The sequence below is a fragment of the Lithobates pipiens genome, unplaced genomic scaffold, assembly GCF_037356315.1.
Source record: "Lithobates pipiens isolate NorthernLeopardFrog02 unplaced genomic scaffold, aLitPip1_a1.2 Scaffold_16, whole genome shotgun sequence".
NCBI classification, from domain to species: domain Eukaryota; kingdom Metazoa; phylum Chordata; class Amphibia; order Anura; family Ranidae; genus Lithobates; species Lithobates pipiens.
Window position 1 is genome coordinate 631,559,081 of NW_027507748.1, and position 19,764 is coordinate 631,578,844.

The window sequence follows — 19,764 nt, forward strand, 5'->3', positions numbered from 1 at the left end:
CGCATTGAAAACATAAACTACTATCCATGCGTTTTTGATGCAGAAAAAAAACGCACTGCACTGCATGTGGCGTGAACTTATACTTTTTGGACAACTGAGCCAGTGAACCTTTAACACGTACATTCAGAATTGAGCTCCACACTTGCTGAAACCTGTGGATGCCAGCATGGCAGGTAGGCAACTAGAAATGTTCAGAGGTGAGCAGTGACAGCTTTCATCTATCTCCCAGAATACGGATCATTTAACCCCTTGTTTTCCAGAATCTCTCTTCCTCTGATTTGTTTGGTTTTGATTCTGGTCTTTTGCAGATTGCAGACATCCTCTTAGCTTCTTCTTCATGCTGAACGCTAGTACAAAAAAAGAAAAAAAAGACTATGTATATAATTATTACCTATCTATATTATCTCTGACGGGTGTCCCACATGTGGATGGGCTGCATCAGGTATAACTTTTATTTCCATTCAAACCGTACACTCTTAGCCCACGTACACACGGTCGGAGATTCTGCCAACCAAATTCGTCGGATTTTGTCCGTCGGATTTTGTCCGTCAGATTTAGTCCGACGGATTGTGTCCGAAACTGTTGCATACACACGGTCGGACTAAGTTGGTGAAAAATCCGTTCTTTCAGAACGTGATGACGTAATTTTGTTACGATGGGACTACGTTCAGGCTAGTAGCCAATAGCTTTGATGTAGGAATTTGATCTGAGCATGCGTGGCACTTGGTCCGATCAAAATTTCCTACACATGATCGGAGTATGTCCGATCTAACCAGTTGGTCGGGAAATATTTCCAAAATTGGGTCCGATGGATATTCGGACGGAATCAGTCCGATGCATACCACACACAGTCGGATTATCCGACGTCACGGTCCGATAGCACTCATTCCGATGGATTCTCGGACCGTGTGTACAAGGGCCTATAAGTGCTGAACTTCAGGCGTTAACATACAGAGCCTTGAAAAAGTATTCATACCCCTTGAAATTTTCCACATTTTGTCATGTTACAACAAAAAATATAAATGTATTTTTATTGGGATTTTATGTGATGGACCAACACAAAATACATAATTGTGAAGTGGAAGGAAAATTATAAATGGTTTTCAATTTTTTTTTTTTTTCTTTACAAATATGTGAAAAGTGTGGCATGCATTTATATTCAGCCAATTCAACCCAGAGGAAGACACTTTGATGCTGCGCATTAAGGCTGAACTTAATTTGTAAGGGATTTTACCCCCTGACCAGTATAGCCCTGGCCTTCTCATCCTATATAGGCAGGGCGTTTGGATGCATCTTTGATGACATTTCCTCGTCAAAAACAACTTGAATTTCAGACCCACGTTGATGCCTCTTTGCGGCCTCTGTGATTCTTATTATAAACGCATGCATGCATATCGGCCGTTCTGTCATGCTTAATAGCTACTTAGCTTCACAAAATTATTGCTCCTGAGGAAGCGTTTTCCACGCGCAACACGTTGAGCTTTTGAAATTCTTCATACCCGGACTCATATCTGGACCCACAGCCTCTTGGACACCCACACCCTTGTTGGAGATTGCTAATTAAGAACTTATTTTGTTCAATTACTCCTGGATGTCAATATGCTATGTGGTGTCAAGATCTAGTTATGTAGGGTATACTGATAATCAATTTCTATTTGTAATTATGCATTTTTATCTTTATACTTAAATACTAAAATTAGATAAAAAACAATCTTTTTAGATTTACTACTGGTGTGCCTTTAAAGTCCACTCATTTAGTCTTTAAATTTTGCTTCTCTGATTAATGCTCCCCTTGCCTGGCCTGTCAGTTTAGGTGGACGGCCATGTCTTGGTAGGTTTGCAGTTGTGTCATACTCTTTCCTCTTTCGGACAATGAATTGAACAGTGCTCTGTGACATGTTCTAAGCTTGGGATATTTTTTTTATAACCTAACCCTGTTTTAAACTTCTCCACAACTTTATCCCTGACCTGCCTGGCATGTTCCTTGGCCTTCATGATGCTGTATGTTCACTAAGGTTCTCTAATGCCATGTACACACGATCGAATTGTCCGGCGTACTTAGTCCGGCAAACAATCCGGTGGACTTTCTACCGAACGGACTTGGCCACACACGGACACACAGAAAGTCCGGCGTTTGCTAGCGCGATGACGTACAGCATGTACGACGGGACTAGAAAAAGGAAGTTCAATAGCCAGTAGCCAATAGCTTCCTTTTCGTACTTGCTTCTGAGCATGCGTCATTCTTAGTCCGCCGGACTAGCATACTGACGAACGTATTGCCCGCTGAAACCCAAGATTGGACTGCAAAAATACTTTCTAAGTCCGCCGGACTTTACACTGAGAAAGTCCGCTGAAGCCCACACACGATCGGATTGTCCGGTGAATTGCGTTTCAGCGGACTAAGTACGCGGGACAATTTGATCGTGTGTACGTGGCATTACAAACCTCTGAGGGCTTCACAGAACAGCTGTATTTATACTGAGATTAAATTACACACAGGTGGACTCTATTTACTAATTAGGTGACTTCTGAAGGCAATTGGTTCCACTCAGGGGCGGACTCACAACTCATGGGGCCCCCGGCAATAGGAGATTATTGGGCCCCCAGGCAATAGGATAAGATTATGGGGCCCTCTGGCAATAGGAGATTATGGGGCCCCCAGGCAATAGATTATACACACACAGACACACAATATACACACACAGACACACAATATATGCACTGAAAAGGTACTGGAGAGGCGGGGCAGCTATAATCTTGTGATTTTTTTTTAAAAACACAGATTTTTACATACTGTCCCTGGTTTTATTGAGGCTGGCAACCCTGATGGGACCCCTTGGTGGCATGGCAGTGCCCGAGTGTGCAAATGGTCAGTTCGCCCCTGGTTCCACTAGATTTTAGTTAGGGGTATCAGAGTAAAGGGGCCTGAATACAAATGCACCCCACACTTTTCATATATTTATTTGTAAAAAATATGGAAAACTATTTATCATTTTCCTTCCACTTCACAATTATGTGCCACTTTGTGTTGGTCTATCATATAAAATCCCAATAAAATACATTCAGGTTCTTGATTATAACATACCATGACAAAATGTGGAAAAATTCAAGGGGTATGAATACTTTTTTCAAGGCACTGTATAATGCTCAGTTTAGTACAGTGCTGATAACGTGATCCTTAGTGCCGGTTCACACCAGTGTGATGTCAGACATCGGATGTGATTCGCACCGCACTGCTGTGCAGGTCACATGCAAGGTCTTTGCGATACGAATTCAGCCATACAGATTGTATGGCTGAATTTGCATTGCATTCGGGCCAAAATCGTGCAGAACCCTTTTTTTGGTCCACACCAGAATCGGATCGCATGGGTGTTCACGCGCAATCCGATTCCTGTCCACATTGACAGTTCACACTGCGATCTGCGAACCGATCTCGGGGTGTCATTAACTTTGTATTGACACCGCAGAGGGCTGTGAGAACCCGCACTGGATTCGCTTGGTTTGCCGCATCACACCAGTGTAAACCTTCCTTCTCCCTCATCCATTCACAAAACATCTTGTACTCTTTTCACTGAATACAAGGCATATTGGGAACGGATGAAGGGAGATCATATTGTTCATCTGCCCCAATTCTCTCCTCTTTCATTCACGTAATGTCTTGTATTGTGTGAAAAGAATACAAGATGTTTTGTGAATGGGCGTGGGGAGAGGATGGTGCAGCGCGAGCAACCCACAATCATCACTGTACTAGAGCTGGTATTGTAAACTTGGCCATAGACAATTTGATTGACGTCTGTGGAAGGAACATGCTGGACATTTTTTCACCCACTGATCAGTGTATTCTGACAGCGATGGGAGCGGGAAGTTCTTCATATCATTCATACGTGGGACATCCATCATCAGAAGTCTTTTTCTTACATAACAATTTTTTTTTTTAGTTCAGCTTTACATATTGTAGGTCATTTTATACCCTGTAAATACACACATAGACTTTAGTTGACTCCAGCATCATTGCATGACAGTCATACATTACTGTAGATTTATTGGACACTTTCTTTTTTGATAGCTCTTGACCACCTTCTGAGATGCATTGCATCCAGAAAGTATTCACAGTGCTTCACTTTTTCCACATTTTGTTATGTTACAGTCTTATTCCAAAATGGATTAAATTCATTATCTCTCGAAATTCTGCAAACAATACCCCATAATGACAAAGTGAAAGAAGTTCATTTGAAATCTTTGCAAATTTATTAAATATAAAAAACAAAAAAAAATCTCATGTACGTAAGTATTCATAGTCTTTGCTCAGTACTTTGTTGACATACCTTTGGCACCAATTACAGCCTCAAGTCTTTTTGAGTATGATGCTACAAGCTCGGCACACCTATTTTTGGGTAGTTTCTCCCATTCTTCTCTGCAGAACCTCTCAAGCTCCATCAGGTCGGATGGGGTGCGTCGGTGCACAGGCATTTTAAGATCTCTCCAGAGATGTTCAATCAGTCTGGGCTCTGGCAGAGTCATGCAAGAACATTCACAGAGTTGTCACGTAGCCACTCCTTTGTTATCTTGGCTGTTTGCTTAGGGTCATTGTCCTGTTGGAAGCCTTCGCCCCAGTCTGAGAACCAGAGCACTCTGGAGCAGGTTTTCATCAAGGATTTCACTGTACATTGCTGCATTCATCTTTCCCTCGATCCTGACAAGTCTCCCAGTTCCTACTGCTGAAAAACATCCACACAGCACAATGCTGCCACCACCATGCTTCACTGTAGGGATGATATTGGCCAGGTGATGAGCAGCGCCTGGTTTCCTCCAGACATGACACTTGCTATTCAAGCCAAGAGTTCAATTTTTGTTTTAGCAGACCAGAGAATTTTGTTTCTCATGGTATGAGAGTCCTTCAGGTGACTTTTGGCAAACTCCAGGCGGGCGGTCATGTGCCTTTTACTGAGGAGTGGCTTCCGTCTGGCCACTCTACCATAGAGGCCTGATTGGGGGAGATGGTTGTTTTCCTGGAAGGCCCTCCTCTCCACAGAGAAATGCTGGATATTTGTTAGAGTGACCATCGGTTCTTGGTTACCTCCCTAACTAAGGTCCTTCTCCTCCCGATCGCTCAGTTTGGCTGGGTAGCCCACTCTAGGAAGAGCCCTGGTGGTTCCAAACTTCTTCTATTTACGAATGATGGAGGCCACTGTGCTGCAGAAATTTTTCTGTACTCTTCCCCAGATCTGTGCCTTGATACAATCCTGTGTCGGAGGTCTACAGACAATTCCTTGGACTTCATGGCTTGGTTTGTGTTCTGACATGCACTGTTAACTATGGAACCTTATATAGACAGGCGTGTGTCTTTCCAAATCATATCCAATCAACTGAATTTACCACAAGGTGACTCCAATCACATTCTAGAATCACCTGAAGGATGATCAGTGGAAACAGGATTCATCAGAGCTCAATTTTGAGTGTCATGGAAAAGGCTGTGAATACTTATGTATATGCAATTTTTTTATTTTTAATAAATTTGAAAAGATTTCAAACAAACTTTTTTCACATTGTCATTATGGGGTATTGTTTGTACGGTTTTGAGGAAAATAATGAACTTAAAAGCAAGGTTCCACCCTAAAGTGGAACTTCCGCTCATCGGAACCCTCCACCCCTCCGGTGTCACATTTGGCACCTTTCAGGGGGGAGGGGGATGCAGATACCTGTCTAAGTCAGATATTTGCACCCACTTCCAGGCATAGACTCGTACGGGAGTCTATGCCGTTTCCTGTCCCGCCACGCTGTATGCTGGGACACACACATGCGCAGTAGGGAACTGGGAAGTGAAGCCGCAACGCTTCACTTCCTGATTCCCTCACCTAGAATGGTGGCGGCAGCAGCCGAGACCCGAGCGATTGATCGGTCTCGGCTGCCAACATCACTGGACCCTGGGACAGGTGAGTGTCTATTTATTAAAAGTCAGCAGCTGTAGTATTTATAGCTGCTGGCTTTTAATATTTTTTTTGTAGGTGGAATCCCTCTTTAATCCATTTTGGAATAAGGCTGTAACATAACAAAATGTGGAAAAAGTAAAGTCCTGTGAATACTTTCTGGATGCACTGTACACTGGTGTTGGGATTGCCCACTGCTCTAAAGACTCTTCCATGGCCTGAACAGACCTTAACCACTTCCCGACCGCCGCACGACGATGTACGTCGACAGAATGGCACGGGCAGGCATAAGGGCTTACATGTACGTCCTTGCCTGCCCGCGGGTCGGGGGCCCGATCGGGCCCCCGCCCGGTGCCTGCGGCGGTCGGTATTCGTTCGGGAGCGATCCCGGATGAGGGGACGGCCATTCATTCATGGCCACCCCCTCGCGATCGCTCCCGACGAATGAAAATCCTCCGTGACATCACTTCCTCTCCTGTAATGTAAACACAGGAGAGGAAGTGATGTATTCTCTCCTCCGTGTCGGTATTTTTCGTTCCGACACCGAGGAGAGAGGATCGGTGAGTTGCACCAACACGACACTACACAGTAGAACATGCCAGGCACACTCACACCCCCCCGATCACCCCCCCAATTACCCCTGCCCCCCAGTCACAGTGACACCAATGTCATTTTTTTTTTTTGCATTGGTGTCATTTGTGACTGTAATAACTGTTAGGGCAGTTAGGGTTAGCCCCCTTTAGTTCTAATGTACCCCCCTAACCCCCCCAATAAAGGTTTAACCCTGTGATCACCCCCCGTCGCCAGTGTCACTAAGGCTGGGTTCACATTGCAGCGGTTTATGAGAACGAATGTGATTCGCACCGCACTGCAGTGCAAATCACATCCGATCTCTGTGCGATTCGAGTTCAGCCATACAGATAGTATGGCTGAATTCGCATCGCACCCGCCGCAAATTCGCACGGGACCCTTTTTTTGGCCCGCAGCAGAATCGGATCGCATGGGTGTTCACACCATGCGATCCGAGTTTGCAGATCGCACTGCGATATGCGAACTGATCTGGGGGTGTCATTAACATTTCACTGACACTCCCAGCAGTTCGCATAGGGCAGTGTAAACTGCCGCCGGGAGGCATGCGATGCGGGAACCCGCCGCGGATTCGTGGCGTTCCCGCATCGCTCCAGTGTGAACCCAGCCTAATAAGCGATCGTTTTTCTGATCGCTGTATTAGTGTCACAGGTGACGCTAGTTAGGCAGGTAGGTATTTAGGTTTGCCGCAGATTTTTATAGCGCCAGGGACCCCCATATACTACCGCATAAAGCCCCCTGATTGCCCCCTAGTTAACCCTTTCACCAGTGATCACCATATAACTGTTACAGGTGACTCTGATTGGTTAGTTATTTTTTTATAGTTTCAGGGCACCCGCCATTTATTACCTAGTCTCACTAGTGTACCCCTAAATTTAGGGGTGTCTACTTTCCAAAATGGGGTCATTTGGGGGGCGTTTGTGCCATCTTGGCATTTTATGGCCTTCAAAACTGTAACGCCCTTAGAAAGCCTGAAGGCGGTGCTTGGTTTTCGGGGCCCCGTACGCGGCTAGGCTCCCAAAAAGTCCCACATATGTGGTATCCCCGTACTCAGGAGAAGCAGCAGAATTTATTTTGGGGTGTCATTTCACATATGCCAATGGCATGCGTGAGCAATATATCATTTAGTGACAACTTTGTGAAAAAAAAAAAAAAGTTTGTAATTTTCCCGCAACTTGTGGCAAAATATAAAATATTCCATGGACTCAACATGCCTCTCAGCAAATAGCTTGGGGTGTCTACTTTCTAAAATGGGGTCATTTGTGGGGGTTTTGTGCCATCTTGGCATTTTATGGCCTTCAAAACTGTAATAGGTAGTGAGAAGTGAAATCAAAAATTTACGCCCTTAGAAAGCCTGAAGGCGGTGCTTGGTTTTCGGGGCCCCGTACGCGGCTAGGCTCCCAAAAAGTCCCACATATGTGGTATCCCCGTACTCAGGAGAAGCAGCAGAATTTATTTTGGGGTGTCATTTCACATATGCCCATAGCATGTGTGAGCAATATATTATTTAGTGACAACTTTGTGTAAAAAAAAAAAAATTTTTTTTTTTTGTCATTATTCAATCGCTTGAGGCAAAAAAAAAAAAATATTCAATGGGCTCAACATGCCTCTTATCAATTTCCTTAGGGGGTCTACTTTCCAAAATGGGGTCATTTGGGGGGGTTTTGTACTGCCCTGCCATTTTAGCACCTCAAGAAATGAGATAGGCAGTCGTAAACTAAAAGCTGCGTAATTTCCAGAAAACGTACCTTAGTTTGTAGATGTGACAACTTTTGCGCAAACCAATAAATATACAATTATTGACTTTTTTTTTACCAAAGACATGTGGCTGAATACATTTTGGCCTAAATGTATGACTAAAATTGAGTTTATTGGATTTTTCTAATAACAAAAAGTAGAAAATATCATTTTTTTTCAAAATTTGCGGTCTTTTTACGTTTATATCGCAAAAAATAAAAATCGCAGAGGCAATCAAATACCATCAAAAGAAAGCTCTATTTGTGGGAAGAAAAGGACGCAAATTTTGTTTGGGTACAACATTGCATGACCGCGCAATTACCAGTTAAAGCAGCGCAGTGCCAAATTGTAAAAAGACCTCTGGTCATTTACCAGCAAAATGGTCCGGTCTGAAAGTGGTTAATATATCTGTATAGAGCTGCGTCAGCAAACACTGGGAGAAGGCTGGAGCGTGCTTCTCTTCTCCGATGTCTACAGTCAGCTTCAGCGACATTAAAGTGGTTGTAAACTCTTACAACACACTTTGACCTACAGGTAAGCCTAGATTAAGGCTTACCTGTAGGTCCAAGAAATATCTTCTAAACCTAAACCTACACGGTTTAGGAGATATTTGCCGAAAGACAGGCACCGCTGTCTACGGCGCATGCGCCGTAGACAGCGGCGCGCAGGCGCACTGAGCGCGGCACCGTCAACGGCGAATATGCCACGCGTGGCGGCTCCCGTGCGCATGCGCGGGAGTGACATCATCGCGGCTTCACCGAATGACAGCGGCGGAGCAGCGAAGACCCACCGAGAAGATGGATGCGCCGGACTACAGGGGACAGCGGTGACATCGGTGACATCGCTGGCTCCTGTGTCAGGTAAGTGACACATAATGGGCTACTATGCGATGCATAGTAGTCCATTATGCTTTACCTTTGCAGGGAATGAAAGAGGAAGTAAACCCATCAGGGTTTACTTCCTCTTTAAGGGCTGGTTCACACCCCAAAAATGCACTCCAGATCCATTCCGGATGCGTTTCCGTATGTGCGGTTTTAACACATTTTTGATGCATTCCTGTTCATTTTTGCTGCATTTCCAGATGCATTGCAGGTGCTTTTTTTCTTTTTTCTTGTATTTTTCACTATACTAGGGCCTAGTGCATTTCAGTGCATTTTGTGATGCATTTTACTGCGATCCAGTACAGTCCAGTGCAGGAAAAATTTGCTACTTTTTTTTGTGGAACTGGAAAGCCCTGGAACTGAAAGCACTGGTGTGAATGCCATTGGAAATTGTAAATGCTACTTTACATGCATTTTCCCAGGCATTGAAGGAGGCAAACTACAAGGGACCCCCTAGCAACAGCCAGAGTAAATAAATTACAACTTTTTTTTTTTTAGGCACATTCGTGATTTTTTTTTTTTTTTTGGGTGGAACACCACTTTAAGAACAAACCTACAGTCCCTATCTTGTTTGTAACCTGGGCACCGCCTGTATGTCTTCCTGTCACAGTGTAACCTCCTGACCTTATCGGAGGTACAGTAGGACAGATATTCTGATAGTCTGCAGGGCCGTGACATTACACCTACGTTGATCTGCTGATCATGGGCGCAATGCTTTACAGGTCCATTACAAAAAAATATTTTACATGCAAAAGAATGAGCTTTTTTTTTTTTTTTTTTTTGTTGTAAAGGTGAACTTATACTGTAAAATGATCTTGGACTCTTTCACCTGTTTTTGATCTGGTGCTCCTTTCTGTATTTCTATGGAAAAAGGAAAGTTATATCTGACTAAATCAGTAGAGTGCGCAGTCTCTAATGACATAAAACACCTACAATGTCCAAAACTTTACGACACAAAAGAGAGATCAGGAGTGGTAGATTTTTATGAATCCTAAGAAAGAAATCTAATCTAATCTAAACCAGTGGTCTCTAAATGGTGAAACAAATAAAAAGAAGGGAGGGCGCATCGACCTTGTGACCTTTCAGCTCTAAGGGCACCCATTGTTCTGAGGAGGGCAGCAAGACCAGTGACATTCCATACAATAAAAAAGGGTAGACTGCACCACACACCTATAGACCCAGCACCCAAGAGCAGGAGAATTGTTTTGTATGTTGTCTCTAAATGGTGGCCGGAGGGCTGAATGTGGCCCTTTGCTTGCCTTTATCCAGCCCTTGGAGCACTACTCCTCCAACTGACACCAATGATGGAACATCATTCCTTCCACTGACCCCAATGATGGGGCACTATTCCTCCCTCTAACACTATTGATGGGGCACTATTCCTCCCTCTGACACTATTGATGGGGCACTATTCCTCCCCCTGACACCATTGATGGGGCACTATTCCTTCCACTGACACCAACGATGGGGCACTATTCCTTGCAATAAAACCAACAGTGGGGCAGTATGTACTCCCAATGGCCACAGTATGGCTCCATAAACCCTTAAGGACTTTAAGCTAGCCCTTTGAATAGAAAGTTTGGAGACCCTTGATCTAAACCATAGTGTAATATGGAAACACTGATGTCTGCCATACTGGTTTAAGTGTATGTAAATGCCTTTTATATTGATGATTAGTCCACTTTGGTAGTGTAAATCAAATACAAGACTTTAGCTTACAAGGGAACCATATACCCATTTGGCCACCATACTCTCATAGGCTTCTATGATCAAATCTCATCCACCTACATAATTGGGGTAGCTCTACTAATAAATAACCAGCTTTACTTCAGAGATTTCTAATAGTCATCAATTATAGACAATGATTTTGAACATTGTGTCACAGGCACATGGTCTAACTTGCTTAGCTGTGTCAGTTCAGTTCTGAACTAAGCCATTTTCTTTTTTCTGATTGCAGCGGACATCGATGATATGAAAATCTGCTACGTTTTACGAGACAAAGAAAACGCGACTAGTGATATCTTCTATTTCACAGTGGAAGACAGTGGTGAGTACAGAGCTTGTCCATCTATCAGAATTTCTAGCCAATCATGCAGATTACAGGCTAATGATGTTGGAAAGTGGAACTCAAGCCAAAGCTTTTTATTTTTTACAAGTGTGAACACGCTATTCACTGTATCCAAAAACTACATTTAAAAGTTATAGCTGGATTTCCACTTCAAGGTACCATTTTTATTGGGTATTGAAGCCTACATCTTGATAAACGTAATTCATCTATGCCTATTGTTACATTGAGGTTGAGTTACTAGAACTGGGGAATGCAAAATCTGGTGCAGGTGTGCATGGCAGCCAACCGGCTTAAAATGCCCCGTACACACGTTCCGATTATCGGACCACAAAAGCCGCTTTCGGACAGATCGTGCGATAATCTGTTCGTTAGTACGCAGCTTTCGACAGCCGATCGCGACAGTCCGTCCAACCAAATCCGAAGGGACAAACAGGAAAACTTTGGTTGGATGACAGCCCGTCGTACGACAATCGTATAGCCAGTACAGTATGCGTCCGATAAATGTCATTCGACAAACACCACGCATGATCGGAAACACGAAAATAAACCAGAAGGACACACAGGTCACACGTATTTGACATCATTTAAAATACGTAGCTACGCACGACGGAAGATTGTTCCAGAATCGTACGACAAAAATCTTACACACAGTTTGCACTGTTGTATTCGATCTTAGTTGTATGCAACAAAATGTGAACGATCGGTCGTACGATAATCGGAACGTGTGTACGAGGTATAACTTCATTGTGTTCAATTAAGCTTGGACAATACAACCTGGAAGCTGATTGGTTTCTGTGAACAGCTGCACCAGATTTTGCACTCTCTAGTTTTAATAAATCTCCCCCTTTGTGTCTTTTCTGTTAATCAGCTGGTCCTTGTTATAATTTACTGTTGGAAGAAGATAATTTTGCTAAAGCCGTGGTGTAATAATAATGCTCATACTTCATAGGCAAGTAGTTGTGTTATTAGTCAGGTTTTTGTGATGTGACATATACATTGGGAGCCTCCCTACGTCATTATTGTACATGATTGATTTCCATTGGGAAGCACCCACATTGGCTTATATCTTCAGTAGTGATTGATGGAAAGGGCTGGATGGAAAGGGTCTTTGGTTACCCCCCCCCCCCAGGGGTATCATGAGGCAAGACTCTTATCATAACTCTTTCCTCCTTATCACCCAACTGCTAATCTAAACACTGAAAAAACAATGTCATAATTGTAGATCTGTACCATGGTTCTATTACCCATTGCTTAGAAGACCAGAAATGGTCACATATGTAGGGTAGACCCAGATTTGGTGCCTGAAGTCACGGACAGCTGAGTATTTGTGAAGATTGTGCAACTGTATAAGGTCCCTATGGAACTTAAGGCCTAGTTGTGTTCAGTTTGCGTACAGCAGATGCTGGAAATCCCTTTCTATAATCAAGTATACTTGGACAAAGATCACTTCTAGGACAAGCGAGAAGTGAGAGGCATTCCCTATGCTGTCCTAGCCACGCTCCAAGTTTTTAGTATCCAAGTGGTGTCAGGCAGCAAAAACCTCCTTCACTGCCTGCCTGACCAGCACTGAGACATACAGAATGCTTCCTCCATTTCCTCTTTACACCGTATGATCTGGAAGTCAAGGAGGTGTTTTGTAATTTGACATATATAGAAAATTATATATAATAAACTTGCGCTTAGTCAAAAAAAGTATGGTTGCAGCACCTAACCAGGTCTGAATAGCAGACTTGAGCTCAAAATTAACAAAGAAAAAAAGTGTGGATGTTTCTTTGAATCCTGCACAGGGTATCAAAATCGAAAATTGTGCGAAAAGCAAAATATATAAATGAATACACAAAATCCAATCAATAATTCATATAAATGCAAATGAAAACAAACCTTTTCAATACCAATAAAAAAATAAATAAAAAAAAATTATATATATATATATATATATATATATATATATATATATATAATATATATAATATAAAGTATTACAGTAGTAAAACCAGAGCTAAAGTCCTCCTTGCATCAGATAAATACTAAAACAGTGCTAAAACGAAAATAAAAATAGAAATAAAAAATTGATGGTAATTTTATATCTATTTTAATTATATATATACATATTGTATTTTTTTAGCTGGTATTGAGAAAGTATATGTTAATTTGCATCTATATGAATTGTTGATTTAATTTGATGTATTCATTTATTTTTTTAGCTTTTTACACTTTTTTTTTAATTCACCCTGCGTAGAATTTAAAGGGACATGTGTACCTTCTTTCTTTTTTAATTTGACACCTGCTGCATTTTAGACCTCCTTCACATCTGTGTGATTTGAAACGCATTTACCAAAGCACATCAGCAAGATTCTAATTATATTTAGTCATGCCCATTTAAAGCTTCTCGTTCAAAACTAAAAAAGTACATGTGCTTCTTTGGGAGCACCTGCAAATACTGTTTCCTACTTGCTCCCTGCGAGATCGTTGTGAGATCTGTAGGAGGAGCAGCAAGATTCTGATGACGCATCTAGTTGCGGCTATGTGTTTAAAGAAAAATCTCTTTTCTAATTTAAGAGGAAAAAAAAAAAAACATAAAAGTGATTTTTAGGTATATTTCAGCTTGTGGAATGTGCATCCCATGGGGTGGCTAGCAGGGAAAAGAAGCCTCTCTAAATCATCTCGACTAGCGCAAGAGGAGGACATTTTAATCAAAGTGCTGGAACCTCTCCTATAATTAACGAAAATAGTCACAGCGAGCAAGTTTTTCTTACTGTAAACTTGCAAAGCATGCGCACTAAAGGTGGCAACACAACAGCCAGAGGATCAACTGTCATTGCATTGCAACAGGCAATAAAGAAGTGCCTTCAAGAAGTTCAGTGCCACCAACAGGCGTGTATAGTCAGTGTTAATAACATCAGCTTGTAAAACACATGGCATCAAAAAGGAAATATGGGGAAACCATCAAAAAAAAAAAATAGAGAGGAAAAAGAAGGTCACAAAATAAAATAAATATGTGACATAGGATGAAGAATCATGAAGAGTCTCCTTACGGGACCAGAGCCACCCCCCATCCCAATCCCATACATGGACCAATATAGAAGCTTATGAAAATCATATGGAGCTTTCTATAATGTGCCATACTTCCCAGATTTTATTGTATCTTTCCATCAGAGAAGCTGTAAGGTATTTCATCCCTTTAGACATCCCTATTCCTCGTATTGAGATCTGTTAGGGAGATAGGTTCAGTGCTTTTCCATTTTCAGGGCTACCAGGCACCATGCCGTTGTCAGTATACGCATCATTTTCTTCTTTTTAGTTTTATATTTAAGTCCTTATGCTATAGCAAGAACTAGCCGTTACCTGTATTTTTGTGTTTGACATATAATCCAGTAATATCATGCTTTTATTTCGGAATGCAATATGCAGATACAGTTGGAGCACTGGATAAAATGACAAATTCACGCTATTTCAGCACAAATGCTAAGTATCTATTCAGGGTCTTGATTGGCAACTGTGCTTAGGGGCCATAATCTTCTCTGTCACAGCCCGTCAATAACACCCTATGCCACCTGACACTGGGGCTGACATGGGATCTTGCCTCTCTCTGTTCAGGCATGTTATCCCCGGTCTGCACTCTGACATTCCTGTATAGAATTGCATAGACGGATCAGTCTGGAATGATGTCACACACAAGTCATTTGATTCCATCTTCAGGTAACGTCCGCTCTATTTCCTGGCCAAGGTAGCCATGGACATATTTTCTTGGGAAACAATCTGAATTCTGAGAGATCTTGTTGGAGAAGTCAGCAGATGGTTCCTTCAGTTCCATATAAGAGGAAATCACCCCCCACGCTGTGTATCTGCCGAACAAAATTGTGGTGGACCTCTTTTGATTGTGGCAATCACTTACATCAGACTGATTTAGTTCTTTCACCTGAATGTACCAGTACCTGTAAAGTTCTCCCATTCCTAGATATTCTAATTCTGCTCTGTGCAGATCTTGTAACCTTTTGGTGATTGTACAGATTATTCTGCTGTTTCTTGATCTTTATGGTATTCTCTTGCATAACCCCTAGCAGAACCTAACCTGGACCTTCCCCCTTATACGATACTGCCACCTTTACTATACCAAGATAGAGACATCTAATTATATTTGTTTGCCCCCTTGCATTCTGGGATGCCAGATGCTAATGCTGCTCTTGTCCTTCTCCGTATTGCCATCTTGAATAGTAGACATCAACTGTAGCTGGCTTCCTCTTCTTCATTTTTGTTGCTTGCTCACCGATGATGTCACGTCAGATCTTATTCATGCCTTGTATGAGATCTGGTGCTGTTCGTTGTTTTTCATACATTGCCATGACTATGGCAATGTAGGCGACATTGCTCACTTATGTTGCTGAAGCCAGGGCACTGTATAAACAATAACAGAAGAAGGCCCTTTCCTTGAGATCTTGTGAGATTTTGTGAAATCCTGCAGGATCTCATAGTTTACAGATGAGATCTCCCTGGAAGGCACTGGTGATGTGAACTTCCTTGGGGGTCAGAACGACATCACCAGTGCCTCGCTAAGGAAGTGGAAATCCATTGCATGTAAGTAACTTTATAACTGAATTAAAGTATAATTGGCTGTTGTTTTTTAAGGTATTTTGAGTGTAGGTCGAAAATGTCTGCTTTGAAGAATATGTAAACCCAATGTTTCATATTGCTGATATGTGCCTGATCTACCATGTACTTGTATGAAAAAGTATCCTGTTCTCATTGTATTGCTTCCTTTGTGTGAAATCCCTGGTGTTCCTGCCAGTCCCTCTGCTTGCCTGTCCCCGACCCACCGATTATAGAAAACCATGGCTGCTGGAGGTGCTCACCAGGTTGGAGGCGATGTATAGGTGGTCATAATAGGAAATGTATAGGAGGTCCACCCCCAAGCAGACATAACTTCCGTCCTATAACCCACAGGTATCCCGGAACTTCTTCTCTAGGCCTGTGAGCAGCTCCAATGGCCGTGGTTTTCTATCATTGGTGGGACGTGGGCACTATGCAAAGTTGGATTTGAGCAGATATGTACTTTATTGCGAGTTATAACATTTTTAATAAACTGCCCACTAGATGGAGCTTCCTTTTTTGTACTGGGCTCACACACACAAGTGGTGGGGGAAACCGCAATGCATTCCTGTTCAAATTCAAATTGCATGCAATTCTTTGCTGTACAATTTGCGATCATTCATTTTGTATTGACGCAAATCGCACAGCAAAGTATCGGTACCCGGTATTGGTGAGTACTTGACCAAAAGTATCGGTACTCGTACTCACAGATAAAAATAAAACAGTATTGGCCCAACCCTAATAATAAGGCTTATCTGGCACTGTGGTCATTAAAGGATAAGTTCATCTTTTGTAACATGTTATATGTTACACCCATATTCTGGGTAACTTGTGACATGTTACAGATGCAGTGGACCCCACTCCCCCTGATCCCCCGTTCTGACAGTCCCCGCAATTAGCTGTCGTAATCTGCAACAAACGCGGCCGTGTGGGGCTAAGCCTGCCCAGCTGCCTCATCCATTCACAGTGTTCTGTAAATGGGAGAACTACAAGGTCCGACAGCCTTTGCGGCTATCGGCTTGTAGTTCTTAATAAACTACCATGGTACTGATGAGCGCTGTGGCAGTTCATTCATGCTTCCTGTCACAGTACAACTGCCTGGCCATATTGAAGGTATGGTCAGACAGATACACAGGCAGTCTGCAGGGCCATAACATTACACCCATGATCCGCTGTCTGTGGGTGCAATGTTCTACAGGTCCTTTTGCACAAAAATAGGGCTGTGGAAATTAAAGATTAATTCCTTGATTAAGTGATTCATTTTTTTGATCGATCAAAATTCTTCCAGGTCTTCGGGGAGTTCCGTCAGAGATCCGGTGACGTCACAGACATCGATGTCACTGGACTCCTCCCCCCTTCCCCAAGTGCCTTCGTCTGCTAACGAAGGGTAGGGGGGAGGAGTCCGATGACGTTAATGTTCTGCTTGAACATAACGCATACGGGGGAGGAGTTACGCATGACGTCACCTGCTGCTGCCCTACAAAAGTAACACGATTGTCGGCTTTACATACTGTTTTTATCATCTTTATGTGAGTAGTTTGTGTTTGAACACAAAAATGTAATCTTATACTTAAGCGGTGAGCAATTAGATCTTTTCTTTCTACCCATGACCTGGCATCCTTGCTGACATCTAAGGAGACGTGAGAGAAGTTTATGGTCCGTGTTAACCCTTTTGATACCCGCTTGCATGACCACCTGTTTGCATAGGGGTCCATGCCATGATGTGAGAGGTGAGAGTGAGGTGAGAGTTAGACCAGAGGTGGAGGGGTTGTCACGCTACTGTGGAAAAAAAAATTACTTACGTCAGTGCTACAGTTTGAATTTAAAACGTATTTGTGTGAACTGTGAAGTTAAGTCATGGATTGTGGAAACTAACTAGTATCAGGTGATTGTATATAGTGTATACCGCATTTACTACTGACTAATGCAGAGTTGCAATGCAAGGAGATCAGCTAAAAGTAATTGGATATGTATGTGTGTTATAATTAATCGAAATTAGTCGATTAATGGATTAAAAAAAAAATCGATTAATCGAACACGAAATTTTTAATCAGTAACAGCCCTACAAAACAATAATAAATGCTAATTTTTTACATGCATAAAAATTTGCATTTTATTATTTCTTTTTGTAAAGGTAAACTTATTCTTTAAGTCTTGATGGCTTCATACATACCTTAATGTAATTTTTATTTTATTTTATCAGACTTGATGGGGGTCTGCCTGTATATGGGCTGCTTCTGAGCAGCCAGTCAGTCATTGTTGCAGCCACTTTCCAGTCTGCTATTTCATGTCGGAATACAATGGTTATCTTTTCCCGGTCACATTGTCCCACCTCCTTCAACAGACAGCCGACATCAAAGCATTGCTTTGCTTAGTTCAGGTAGATTCTGGCTACAGATGTACATTGCCAACTTTTATCCCTACATTTCTGGGCAGGTTCCAAGTTCCAGATGAATAAACACATCACTAAGAGGATTCAAGGACTCTTTTCAGGGTATGAAAAATACTCAAAAATGGCTTGGCGTTACCTCTTGTGCTCGGAACTATTTCCTAATGTTGAAAATGCACGCACTGCCGTGTTTTGGTTGTCTGTCTCTATTCAGCTGCCGCAGGTTATTTCAGTCCACAGGTATTGTTTCCATTGTACGCCAATGTGTTGGGGCATAGAGAGGAACACGTTGGCTACATATTGGTAATGGGCAATTTGCTTCTGATTTCATTTAAGCAATGAACAACTAATATTTACTTCAGCGTTTGCACTTGCCAAAGTAGCTGGAAAACAATTTCATTTTAAAGTGATATAATTGATGGTTCGGCTTGGCACAGTGAGCTGGATTAGGTTGGATGTGGCTGTACTTGCACCTGGACAAACCCATTAAATCAATATAACTCAAAATTCTAGATTGTTTCTAGTGGTGAGTAGTCACACCTGGTTGCGTTTAATAAAAGTATAGATCAAAAAAGACATATTTAGCGGCTTTGTTAAAAGAAATTGTTATATATAATGACTGGCCTGGCACAGTCTTGTGCAAACACAAAAAGACTTCATAGACTTCTATAGGCTGCCCAGCAATCTGTCAATGAAATAATGTGTAGAAAGTAATAAGTCTACAGAGCTGCCCACTTGAGCAATACTGTGCCCAGATCTTTCAAGGAAACCCCTGGTAAACTATCTGGAGCACTGTGGGCTCTGCCAGAAGTCTAATCTGCAGCAGTGTTGCCAACCTACCAGATGGGAATTTACTGACACAACACCCAAAATTTACTGGCACAGACAAGTTTTTACTGGTATTTCCAAAAGTTACAACATTACAGTTTTATGTGCAAATTTCAGTATTTAGGCTATAAACAAGTACAATATGCAATTAGCAATGTGATTTAAGGTATGTGTAGAGGTGGGGTGAGCGTGGAACACGAATACTCCTACAGAGGCACCGTCCCAAAAAAATGTATAAATATATTTCGAAAAATGTTTTTTTATAGAACAGAATGGGACTCTAATTGTGTCTCGGAGGAGTATGGAAAAAAACAAAAAAAAAACAGATTTATACAAAAGTAAACTGGTTTTTATTAACCACTTGCTTACTGGGCACTTAAACCCCCCTCCTGCCCAGACCAATTTTCAGCTTTCAGCGCTGATGCACTTTGAATGACAATTGCGCGGGCATACAACACTGTACCCAAATGAATTTTTATCATTTTTTTCCCACAAATAGAGCTTTCTTTTGGTGGTATTTAATTACAGCTGAGAGTTTTATTTTTTGCTAAAAAAACAAAAAAAATGCAAAAACAAAACAAAACATGTTTAATAGTTTGTTATAAAATTTAGCAAACAGGTCATTTTTCTCTTTCATTGAAGTGCGCTGATGAGGCGGCACTGATAGGCTGCACTGGTGGGCACTGATAGGCTGCACTGGTGGGCACTGATAGGCATAGTTAAGGCGGCACTAATAGGCACAGATAAGGTGGCACCAAT

At 42.2% G+C, this 19,764-nt stretch overlaps 1 protein-coding gene across 1 annotated transcript in view; it reads left to right on the top strand.

Moving 5' to 3' along the window:
* The window catches only part of FREM2 (FRAS1 related extracellular matrix 2), a 257,581-nt gene that overhangs the window by 17,973 nt on the left and 219,844 nt on the right, over positions 1 to 19,764 (top strand). The window contains exon 2 of the mRNA XM_077484182.1: positions 11,091 to 11,180. Coding sequence (XP_077340308.1) covers positions 11,091 to 11,180 — 90 coding nt within the window. The remainder of the gene's footprint in view (positions 1 to 11,090; positions 11,181 to 19,764) is intronic.